This window comes from Lepisosteus oculatus, chromosome 8, assembly GCF_040954835.1.
Source record: "Lepisosteus oculatus isolate fLepOcu1 chromosome 8, fLepOcu1.hap2, whole genome shotgun sequence".
Taxonomy (NCBI): Eukaryota; Metazoa; Chordata; class Actinopteri; order Semionotiformes; family Lepisosteidae; genus Lepisosteus; species Lepisosteus oculatus.
Window position 1 is genome coordinate 36,249,322 of NC_090703.1, and position 12,864 is coordinate 36,262,185.

Consider the following 12,864-nt stretch of genomic DNA (forward strand, 5'->3'; position numbering starts at 1 on the left):
TAAGTACACACTCTAACAAATTATCAAACTCACATCAAATAAAAACTTTCTAAATCAGTTGATTGTCCTTTATCGATCCGTGCAAGTGGATGATGGGGCCGGATTTGCACAATGAAAGAGTCCCTCCACTTACTTTTGTCCATGCCATTTCCCTGTACTGGATCTGAAACTAGTTATCCAGTCCTCCACAGAAGCTCAAGAAACAGGGATTTCTGCTTTAGTCCCTGTACAGGGCCCAAAGTCCCTTCCAGCACTCCCTCACCATTGAGAAGCCCCATGTTAATCAGTATTTTATTTTTCTATCAAAATCTGCTTTGGGCCCAGTGTTTGTCCACTGGACCAGATGATCATCTGGAAGCAGAACCACAGCCTCACAAAGTACTGGTACTTGTGGCTGATGGGCTCCCGCAGTGCCCTGCGGAGATTGCAGAAGAAGATGCAGTCAAGTTTCAGGGGGAAGTGCAGCACATCTCGACTGGCTGGCACAACCGGTTCCTTGTGATGTATTCGTTCCTGCAGCCCCAGACAAATTTGAAGACCAACCCTTGCAGCGCTCATCTGAGTCTGGCCGGCAAGCGGGTACACCACGGCCAGGTAAACCAAAGCCAGCTGGATGTCTGCTTTCAACACCATAACTTTCCCTGTGACCGCATTTTCCACAGACCCAGCTTCGCTTTTACCTTGGCAATCCGCTCAGTCCAGTTGATGGTCTCGTGGTCCTGGTTCTGGAACAAAACTCCCGATATATTGCGGGGCTCCGTGCAAAGCTCGAGACCTTCCGGTGCCATTGTCCTTTCCATCCAGGGTCTGAAGAACTTCAGTTTGCTCTTTCGGCGGTTGTGCTTTGATCCCGAGGCCCTGAAGTTTTGCTCCATGACCTACAGGGCTCTCTTCAACCTCCTGTCCGAGCTCAGGAACACTGTTGTGTCTTCTGCATACTGGGAGACCATGAGAGTTTCCCCCATGCCTCCGGGTCCATTCCCTGGAAAACGTCAGCTTGTCGCTTTCATCCCTCAGGTGTACTTGTTATCTGCCACTATGTCGGGAAGGCTCTTCTCTTCCTCCTCCATCTGAGGCACCTCCTTTGCCCCCCCTGGCCATTCCTGGTCCTTGGAGGAAGGTGCTTCCGTCAGATGCCAGGAAAGTCTCCATATATCCCTCTGATTGACTCTCCTGGAGGCAGTAGATTCCCCCCATCGCAAGTCTAAGCACTCGTTGTAGGAGAGTCACCATAAAATGGTGATGTTTTGGCATTTCCTCCCCCATCTTCTTCCAGTGGAATCGAATGGTGTTTCTTGTGCAATTCCTGATGAATACACATGCACGAGGCTCTAAAGATAGGAAAAAAAAACCCTGGTCTTTATCCACTTGGGGTTATCCCAAACCGGGTTCAGGCACTGTGAGAAGTGCACAGAGAGAGCCTTTGGTGGTCTCAAGGAGGGAGATGAGTGCTGCCGGCAGCCACACACACGGGCCCAACCATGAGGCAGGAGAGGCAGAGAAAAGAGGGAGTGGATAGCACTTCTGAGCCTCAAGGATATACCAAGTGCTGTGGGCAGGCCTTGAGCACCCACTCCCAGCCTAGAGCCCAAGGAGGCAGAGAGAAAAATAAGAGGAAAGGAAAGCGCTGGTTCCCACCTAGCTCAGCTGCTGCTTGGCCTTAACCCAATGGGCTCAATCCAAATCAATACCAGCTTAAGCACTCTTCAGGAAGCTTCGATCGCCTTCTAGACCTTTGGAAAATCAATGCTGCAGTCAAGCCACACACACTTGATCTTAGCCAAATTCATTACTGCTTCACAGTGCTGGGATCCTGGGTTCAATTCCTGGTGTGCTATTTGCATAGAGTTAGTATGTTCTCCCTATGTTTGTGTGGGTTTCCACCCCCAGCCTAAAAACATACTGTTAGGTTAGGTTAAGCCTCTAGACAACTAACTGACACTTCTGCCTACCTCCCTCTCCAACAGGACCCTACCACTGACTACCAAAAGGAAGTGGTATCCACCATTTCCCTTCTTATCAGCAGTAACGAGCTCCCCCAGGAGGCGAACCGGCTCATCATGGAACATCCACAGGTATCTCAATTTTACCTCCTCCCCAAAATCCACAAACCGGACACCCCTGGACGCCCCATCGTATCAGCATGTAACTGTCGAACTACTTACATCTCAGCCTTTCTCGACAGCCTCATGAGACCGCTGGTTGAAGATCTTCCCTCATACATCAAAGACACCAACCACGCGCTCCAACTTTTCAATGATTTCCAATTTCAGGGTACCGAATGCCACATTTTTACCATGGACATCACATCTCTGTACACCGTCATTCCCCATAATGACGGCCTTACAGCACTCAAGCACACGCTGGACAAACGCATAGTGCTTGATCCACCCACCCACACCCTGGTACGCCTTGCAGAATTGGTCCTCACACTGAACGCATTCTCTTTCAATAATCTTTTTTACCAACAGGTCAGTGGAGTTGCCATGGGCACCAGAATGGGACCCAGCTATGCCAACATTTTTGTCGGCTGGGTAGAAGAACGCTTCTTTGCCTCCTACACTGGCTATGTCCCTGACCTCTACAAACGATATATTGATGACTGCGTCGGTGCCGCCACATGCTCCAACGATCAGCTCGAGTTCTTCCTGCACCATTTCACCAACTTCCACCCGTCCCTCAAATATACAGTTCACATATCTTCCACCACTCTTCCGTTTCTAGACATCCACTTTCTATCAACTACCCCCGACTGTCCACTTCAGTTTATTACAAACCCACGGATTCACACAGCTACCTCCTGTACAGCTCATTTCACCCCAACCACACTAAAAACTCTCTTCCTTTTTCAAGTTCCTTAGGTTACGACGACTATGCAGCGACGACATCGACCTCGAGAACCAAGCCCTCGAAATGTACTCATTTTTTATCAACAGAGGATATCCCAGCAGTGTGATTGACAGGGCCCTTGCCCGAGCCAAAAACACCCCCCGGACCATCAACCCGATCAGGAACTCCCGCCGTAACAACCGCATTCCCTTGGTGCTTCCTTACCACCCTAACACACTTCCTATCCCCAGGACCATTAACCAGAATTTTTCCATCCTACAGGATGATCCCTCCATTGGGGCCCTCTTTTCTGATCGCCCTATCATCTCATATCGCCGACCACCTAATCTGCGTAACCTCCTTGTTCACAGCTCCCTTGACCGCCCTCAACAACCATCCACACCAGGCACTTTCCCTTGCAACAGAGCTCGCTGTATCACCTGCAAGTACACAGCCACCACCACACTCATTCAAGGCCCCTCAGGACAATTCCGGATCACCCAGACAGCATCTTGTACCTCCAGCAACCTTATTTACTGTATCTCTTGCAGTAAATGCCCAGCCATCTACATTGGAGAAACAGGAAGGAGACTCGGAGACCGCTTCAGAGAACACGTCAGGGCTGTGAAGATTAAAGATCTCTCCAAGCCCATTGTTTCTCATTTCACCTCTGACGGCCACGACCACACTAATCTCTCCGTCTGTGTTCTCAAAGACGGTTTTCCGAACTCATACATCAGAAAGACCACCGAAACTAAAATTATTCTGCAGTTAGGATCACACATTCTCCCTTCCCTTAACGACAGATTACTGTTCTTTTAAATTTTCTCCATTCATTGGAAGTTTCATTTCACACCTCTCTGCACCCATTCTGACTTCACACCTCTTGATTGGCCTCTCTTTCTGTCCCCTGCTCCCGCCTCTCACTCCTCCTCCCTCCCAACCTTTGTTCTCCTGCTACTTTACCTTTGCCTACTGCCCTGTCTCTCTCACACCTGAAGAAGGCTCCACGGCCGAAACGTTGTGTTCTCTTTCTTCTTTTTTTCAGCATGGAATAAACCTATTACTTGTTCCTTTACTGTTAGGTTAGTTGGCTTCTGGGAATATTCTTAGGTGTGAGTGTCCTGTCACCTAAGAGACAGTGTCTTAGGTGTCCTGTCCAGGTTGTATCCTGTCTTGTGCTGGGATAGGCTCTGACTACCCCAGAGCCCTGTACTGGATAAAGCATTTTAAATTATGGATGTATGGAAATTTGGTGTTCAATATAATGTCACTAAGCATTCTACAGAAAATACATATTTTTTCCTGTGAATTCGATGCAGTATTGACATGAGTCTTCTGATTATCCGAATACTGTATATGCACAAATAAACAAAAAATTGTTCTTATACACAGACCTCTATAGAATTATTTAAACATTAATTATTAAACACAGACACACTCAGTCCCACTATATACAGTCCCGTACTCCCGTCACCAGACGCTATTCTCAGCCCGCCTTGCGTGCGCATGGCTAAAGCCACAATAGTTTACAAATACCTGCTCCTATTTCAACACTTCTTTCTCTAAGCCCTTTAAATTCAATGAAAAAATGCTGTCCTCAAGATCGCGGTCAAAATTCAGCCAGCATTGCATTCTAGTTAGGACTATAAACTTCAGCGCTCACTTTTTCTAAAAAACACGTGAGAAAGCTGATACTGAATCTGTGTCAGGTATTTGTGCATACATTTATAAAGACGAAACTGCTTTCTAATTGCGAGTCACTAGACTAAAATACTACACTATCGAGTTGATCAGATATGATATATATGCATATATTCTTCAAAAGCGGGAATATCCCGTATATAATTTGAATAACTTTTAGATATATGTGAACCGTGCATTTCAATCATTCGTACGAGGCCACCTGCTGACCATTTTCATGTTTGCAATGGACTTCTCTATCCAAACAGGAAGTCCAGCTCAGAGGAAATCGGTATCAGTCAAAATGGCGTCTCCCAAGAGTGCGCCTAAAGATGCTCAGGTACGAATATTACTAAATAAATTCGTTAAGATTAACTTAAGACATTATGCAGTGATCAGATAAAAGGTCGATTAAACTCGCAGCATGGTTTTCCGTGGATAGAAACGTTTAATTATATATCGTGCAAATGTGGTTTTGCGCACATGCTGGTCTAGGAGGGCTAGATAGAGAGCTGCACAGACAATTATTCAGCGTGCATGGCTGCTAGTCAAAGAAACATTTTAAGATGTTAGCTAAATAAGGATACTATTTCGCATCCCGATCTTTGTTAGTAATGCGAGTTGGGCATTAGCCCTCTCAGGATTGGATCGCACAATGAACCGGTGCGGCTGCACAGCCACATATTATTTCTATTCCGTATGAGTTAACAACCAATTAAGTTAATGTTTTTAATAAACTCGGATCTGTAAATAAAAATTATAGCTTGTTGGGGGTGTTTTGATGTAGTACGTAAGCTATATTTAATACATAGAATCTAACGTATTTTGCCGCGCTTAAATATTTTTGTACTTGAGAAGAATAGGCTGGTAAATGGTAAATACGAAACCTTTAAAATTAGGTTTTAAAATGGCAAATTTTCATTGCAGTCTACGTGCATTAAGGTTTATATAAGTCGATATGTAGTCTAGCGTTAATGTTTAGGTCCGTTAGTGTCTTTTTTATTGAAGTGAATGTATATAGTCAGTCATACTTCCTTTTTTAAAGGTAATGGCTCAGATTCTAAAAGACATGGGCATCACAGAGTATGAACCGAGGGTGATCAATCAGATGCTTGAGTTCACTTACAGTAAGTACTATGTGTATACAATTTCTCTTCAAATCCCTGTGTTTCTGCGTTGTATTTAAATTTAACTTCTAAACGATAACGTTTTAAATGTCTCCATTTATGTGACTGTTTTGGTCATTTCTGTATGTCCTTTATGAATGAGTGAATTGAACAATAATACAGCAAGATTGTGATGCCATCATATTTAAAATTTAGAAGCCTATAAAAACCCTATAAAAATGAAACACTGAATGAGGGTCTTGGAGATCTGCTTTATTTGAATTTAGTTTTGAAACCCATTCACTGGGTGTGACTCAAAGAAGTTCGGAGATATTTACGTCACAAAGGTGCTGTGGTTTCTGGTCTTTTAACATTTGTATTTTTGTTTTGTAGGATATGTAACAACCATCATAGAAGATGCTAAAATCTATGCAACCCATGCAAAAAAGTCCAATGTAGATGCTGATGATGTGAGGTTAGCCATTCAGTGTCGCATGGACCAGTCTTTCACCTCTCCACCCCCAAGAGATGTGAGTTGCTTTCATTGGCCTTGTTTGTATGGATATACAGCACAGAAAGGTCTTCTCAAGACCTCTTGTTTCACTGATAAGGAGAGAGGATTTAATGTTGAGCTTTTAAGGATGAAGTGACAGTACTGATGCATTCAGTAAATCCCTGTGGGAAATGTGTTTTTCTGTGCAGCTTAGCTGCATTGGCTGTTCATTTTTAATCAATATTGTCTAGTATGGATTATTGTCTGAGTGCACTTTTAATAAATAGCTGGCACATCTAAAAATACTTATTTTGAATTTTTGACAGACTCCTCTTAAGCAGTGGTGTCATGGAATGCGAGATGCTTTCTGGGCACGTAACTTGTGTGCTTTGTGCTCCACTAGACTGATGCTTTAATGAGTATTGGACTTTTCAAAAGTATTGCAGGGATTGCTGAATAGACTCCTAAATTTACGCATTTGCTCCCAGTAGTGAAAAGAGAAAGCGGCATATTTGGTCTTCATTGCTTTGTTTCTATTCCAAAAAATTCCAGACAAATCTTGTTCTATTCTATTAAATCTATCATAGTAACATATGCAAATGAATAGAAAGACCTATGTGGTCTTCATAAATCCATGATGCTTGAAATATTAAATGGTTATGATTTTAGTGTGTTAGGAAGTATTAATATTGTTGTTTGATTGAGCAGGTGGAAGTTTTGTCACGTAAACAGACAACCCTTATTAAGTAAACAGACAGCCCTTATTAAGTAAAAAGAAAGGAAAGCATGCTAGAAGCAAGCTGTAGGCTCTCATTAAACAGGATGCAGTCCAGATAATGACAGGACATCTTTCAAACTCATGTGCTGCAGTTCCTGCTTGAGGTGGCCAGACAGAAAAATCAGACGCCTCTGCCTTTGATCAAACCATATACAGGGCCTCGCCTTCCTCCAGACAGATACTGCCTTACCGCTCCCAACTACAGGCTGAAGTCCCTGCAGAAAAAGGTATGGAAGAGCTGAAGAGAGTATTTTAACAGTTTCCAACATTTTCTTGTTCTTCCTCCTCAGATACTACAGGGTAGAAATTATGCAGTATTTGTTAACATTGTTTTGTGTATAATCAAACTTGTGTTGGACAAGGTTTTGCCATAATTATGTTTTGAAGTGCCACTGGGGACGGGATTATGGTAAAAGTATTAGGCATAAGTGACCTGATGTTCATGAGCATCATTTTACCCATTTAATCTTTATGTAGACAAAGCTTTCTCTAGAACTGGCAGCAACAGTTTTGGTGTTTGTCTAAATCTCTTAATTAGGTTACTGTCACTCCATAATATGTTCCCTGAAATGGAAGAAAAATAAAATCTGATAAAAGTTTCTCCTGCTGTCATATTGCTACCAGTGCACAACACAGAGTCAGGTCAGGTGAGTCTTGTTGCGTGACCTGAAGCTCGTCTTCAACAGGATTACAAATAAAACAAACTTTGTTTTATTGGATTAGTTATTTAATTCCTTCATTTTCAGGATTCACTTGGCACCTCAATAATGTCAACTCCATAACGATGTATCGAATACTGACCAGAATTCAGTGTTACACATTTTCACAAAGTGGAGGTCAAATGTCAACAAAATCTGCTTACCTATGCGTTTTACATTTCATGGAAATACAATATGACCACATTAAAGAGCTTTAAAATGTCATCTGAACCATGGTTCTGCATCAGTTATGGTGGATGTTATGACCACATAAAAGTTAGATTGGGTGTAAAATGGGTCAGCCTTCAGTTCATGAACAATAAGTGACTCATGCCTAATATTCCACTGTAACAATTTGTCACAGTGGCAGACATACCTGAGCTAGTCTGACAAGAGTGAGCTAAATCAAAGCTGTTTGGGGATTTTGTTGTTGACTTTATAACATGAACAATATGACATTATATTGACATTAATAGTTTTATTATGTGCTTCCTGGATTTTTTTGCTTTTTATAGAAATGGTCTAAAGACAGTCTGATTTTGACTAGTTTGGGAAGGTAGCAGCTACTAGAGGTGTCCACATGCATAGGCTGTAAAGGAACAAGTAAAAGGTTTATTCCATGCTGAAAAGAGAAGATAGAAGGCTCCACAGCTGAAACGTTGTTTCCCTTCTCCTCTTTTCAGCATAGATTAAATCTTTTACTTGTTCCTGTGATTGTGAATGTAGGTGAACACATCTACAAGAAACATTTTTCAGTTTACAGACATAACACTCTGAAGTCGAAGTGTCAGAAATATTTTCAAATGCCAAAATTCTTTGTGTTTCCATTTATTGAAAAGCAATAGCTTTTATGTCCATGTTACAGAAGGTTGGTGGTAAATGTGGTCCATTCAATTTTCACACTGGTTTCATGAATCATTTTTTTTAATACACTTTGGGCAGCATCAGGGAGAAAAACATAATTGGCTTTCACTTGGTACAAGCATAGTGACAAGTCTTGCTTCACAGGTGTCGTCATCAGCAGGAAGAATAACAGTGCCACGACTGAGTGTGGGAAATGTGTCCAGTCGGCCGAGCACTCCGACGCTCGGTAGGTTTGTCATTTAAGCAGAAAAAAATGGATTTAAAAACAGAAAACAAGGCAGATAGATTTTATTTAGGAGCAAAACCTTTCTTTTGGATTTGTCACATACTGTGGCCGGTTCTAATTTTGAGCTCTACAATACAATAGGTTTTAAACCCCTGTTTCTCATAATAGAGGAAACATCATGTTTAATTGTATATATAAAATTGTATATTTTTCATTGTGTATGCTAGGGTTCATATAAATTTGTATAAATCGTCATTTTGTGAGGAATGTTTAACAGGTCTAAATAAAATTATCAGATGCCTCTGCCTTTGATCAAAATCAAAGGCAGACGTCCAGGGCAGATGTCTCTACCTTCAGTCCTGAAGACCCCCAATCCAGTTATTCTTATAGGTCACCCTTTTCTAAATCTTTTTTGTAAAGAATAGGAACAATATAAGATGCTGATGAATCAAGGACGTAATCTGTTCAATTAAGAGAAGTCTGATCCTTGAAGGGTGGGGGATAAATTTGATTACATAATTGAACAAATCATCTGCTTGATGAATCACAATTAAGACTTTAAAAAGTCTTTAGAAGTTGGTGACTTATAAAACCCAATGAATTGGAGCTCTTTATGACCAGAGGAGAATAAACTTTTATTTGGAACGAAACCAGAAGGATCAAATGTTTGATCAGAGTCAATGAAGGAGTAATGTCCATGTGATAATTTAAGAGTTCACTGCTTTCACGGTACTACTCCTTTTTCCTCAGGTACCCCTTCCGCACAGACTGTAGCAGTTACTTCCAAAGTTGGGACACCTGTGTCACTGACAGGGCAGCGCTTCACTGTTCAGATACCCTCATCACAGTCTTCAACTGGAAAGTCAGGTAAAACTCGCACGGTGCAGAACTGGAGGAACTCAGCTTGCATTGAGTGACTTCCCATTTTCTCAAATCTCCACTTACTTCATGTGATCCCAGAGTTAACCAGGCACCGTTCCAAAGACTGGTCAGGAAGGATTACCTCTTTTCTACAGTAATTGGACTGTTGATCATATTTTTACAGTTGAGTATATTTTGCCTCATCTGACTCCTACTGTTTTCTGAATTAATCAAGAACAGAAAATAGTTTGTACACTTTCATTTCTCTGGAGGAGTCTCTGTAATCCACTTGAAAAAATGGGAAAAGGAGAATACTACCTTTCCTTCTGGAAAAAGTTTGATTTAATTTACCCAAACCTTTTGAATTCTGATGCAGGTGTAGGCATCCTCTCATGAGGCACCAATAAATGTAGGGGTTTGTGCATTTACTGGGACAATTATTAATTGTAGCAGTAAGTCACAAAATGATTATTTGATGGCTATTATAATCAACCTTGTGGGATAACTCAACGCACACACATGGATACTAATACACGAGAATACATTTATTAATACATAAAATGTTCATATAAACTTAACAGATCTTATCATGGGGGTTAGCAGAATACAAAAGGCATATATTCAGTCACGAAGAGTTACAAATACCAAGAGGGACATACATTCAGTATATCATTCATTTAGACCGTTTCGTAAATGAACTTGGATTACAACGTCTACACTAGAAACTCAAAAGCAAGTACATCACTCATAGGAATTAAATTGATATCAACTGGGGTTGAGTTAACGATTGAATTCTCGAGCTGTAATGCAGAATGTTGAATACTTATCCAATCTGTTGGGATTCAGATCTCCCGCGGACAAAGAAGCAGTGGCAGGCTTGTTGCTGTGTCATTTCAGCGCCAGGCAGTGCTGTTGTGGCTTGCGACGTGGTGGGAGAGATTCCTGCTGCGATGCACTGCTGTTGCTCTCTGAAGACTGGCTAGTTAGTGTTGGCTGAAACTAGCAGAGGTTGTGCACAGGAGAAAAGTGACTGTGGGTCCAAGTAGGTCACACTCTTTAGGCAGGAAGAAGACCAGTTTGTTCCTGATGTAGCGCTAGTTCTGAATACTTAGATTCAGCTTGGGTTCACGAGGCTTGCTGCTGGCTAACCTCAGGTGCATCCTCTTGTTACGACTCCTGGAAAGTCCTGCAATCGGACACACTGGCCGTTACGTGGTGGTCTGAACTGAGTCTGAGAAAGTCCAGGAGTAGCCGAGTCAAGAATGTCCAGGAGGCGCTCTGAGGAAGCCCTGGGCTGCCTGTTTTACCTGGAGGAACCACGGTCGTTCATTGGTTGAAAGTTCTGTGGGAATGTGAGACCCACGTGGGGTTAACCTGCCCTACCAGTTCCTGATTGGCTGATGATGAGTAACAATGCACTCTGACCTTGGGGTTGTAAACAACTTGGGATCAGACTTTCCTTGGAATCTCCCAGACTTTAAAGCCCCATTTGTTAGGGTGGTTGATGTGTCCCAGCCTTTGGAGTTGTTCCTTATCACAACACTCTATCAGCTAGAAAAACACCTTAATTGTGAACCAAATGGAATGGCCTCTCTGTATCAAGCACCACTGAGTTGAAGGAGACAGGGACTGGCAATGGAGCAGCAAACTTAATACCTGTATTTTAATAAACCTTGCCGCTGCACAGGTATGAAGGTCATTGATAAACTGAAGCTGATAACTTTTTGGGTCAAAATATATGAAAAAATATATTTTGAATAAAGAAATTGCCACTTTCTGACTCTTGGGGAAATAAGCCTTACCTTGATATTTAAGAAAACACCCTTATGTCTCACGCTTTTTATTTTATTTTTTTTACAGCTACACCTTCTACACCTACAGTTCAAAACGTCCTGATTAACCCCTCACTGATTGGATCCAAAAACATTCTCATCACAACAAACATGGTTTCGTCACAAAATTCCGCCAGTGACTCCAACCCACTGAAAAGAAAACATGAAGAGGATGATGACTATGATGCTTTGTGACCCATGAAAAACATTCTGTCAGTGGCTGGACAGTGAGCCTTTGTAAATGTGCTTGCTTGCTTGTGTTCATTTTCATTATAGAAACTTTAACAAATATTCTTAATTGTTGCCTAGTTTGTATTAAAAGTAGTGTAAATGAGGGCTTTTTAATTATTAGCTACAATACTGTAAAATAATTGATGCGTTTATTTTCCTGCTTTGGAGATTTTGTTCCTCATGTCCGCTAAGCAAAATCATGCTTAGCAAAGAATCCTGGCAGGAAATAATAAGGGTTTGTATAAGGTATTAAAAAGTAGTACAATAGCATTATAAAGTACTTTATAGTAAATCGCAATGTTTTTTTTTTAACTATGACATCACTGCAGATTCAAAACAGGCTTTGAATTCAGAAGATTGTGTGTTTCTTTTACAAATACCTTAATCCTCATTTCCAATGACTTGACTAGCTAACACATTTCCATCAACTGGTATAGATTGGCTTATTGGGACACAGTGGTATATTTTATTAAGTCAGTTTGTTGGTAAAGAAGCTATAACAGAATATAGGAATAACCCAGGACAATATTTTTATCCTAACTCATGATTTTTTTCTTTTTACAAGAAAATGAATTGGAGGTTATGATTGGGCAGTGATTGTATTCTGTGAGCTCATACCGATCAAGTGACAGTGGAAACCGATTCATATCGTAAGCTGTTTTACAGCTCTTGTTGAGCCACACTGCATCTCAGTTTCATTAACTTTTGTTGGCAAACAAGAGCAGTAATATTTACTTAAGATCCCCCAAAGTAGCTTTCTTATAAAAAATCAACTTACCTTTTAGTAGTGGTTTGTGAAATTATTTTTGTATTGACTGTTCTTACCTTTAAAGGTTTGTATCTGAAGCAAAATTCAAAATTTTGCATTTTTCTGTTTAGAATAAACTGTAATGCTATACTATTTTGTGGGCTAATACTATTTTTGGCATGGAAGCTTGTATTCAATCAATTCAAAAAGGAGCACCTGGTGTTTCCACCCTCGTGGGTTTTCATCCACTTCACAGCTGACATGCTAATTAAAAATGTTTTATTGTTCATTTAATTTTGCATTTGATTTAGTTGACTGAAACTGTTAAATGCCAACTGAATGAATGGCGAAGGGATGGCAGTGGATGTCTTCACAGATGTTAATTTTTAAATTATTTTCCATTGAAGGGCGTTGTGAAGTAGTTATTTATGGAGTGAAAATATTTTGGTTGTCTCTTTAAGGGTTGTCATTCTGTACATATAATGTTTGAAAGACTCATGGGAACTGCTGTTGCA

The 12,864-nt window shown here is 41.2% G+C and overlaps 1 protein-coding gene across 1 annotated transcript; it reads left to right on the forward strand.

Moving 5' to 3' along the window:
• The first annotated feature begins 4,772 nt into the window (after nt 1-4,772).
• On the forward strand, nt 4,773-12,643 carry taf9 (TAF9 RNA polymerase II, TATA box binding protein (TBP)-associated factor). The gene is made up of 7 exons (XM_006632613.3): nt 4,773-4,852; nt 5,558-5,639; nt 6,012-6,148; nt 6,982-7,116; nt 8,596-8,677; nt 9,428-9,544; nt 11,399-12,643. Exons 1-7 carry the CDS (start codon nt 4,817-4,819, stop codon nt 11,563-11,565), a joined length of 756 nt encoding a protein of 251 aa, XP_006632676.1. The 5' UTR covers nt 4,773-4,816; the 3' UTR covers nt 11,566-12,643.
• The last annotated feature ends 221 nt before the right edge of the window (nt 12,644-12,864 follow it).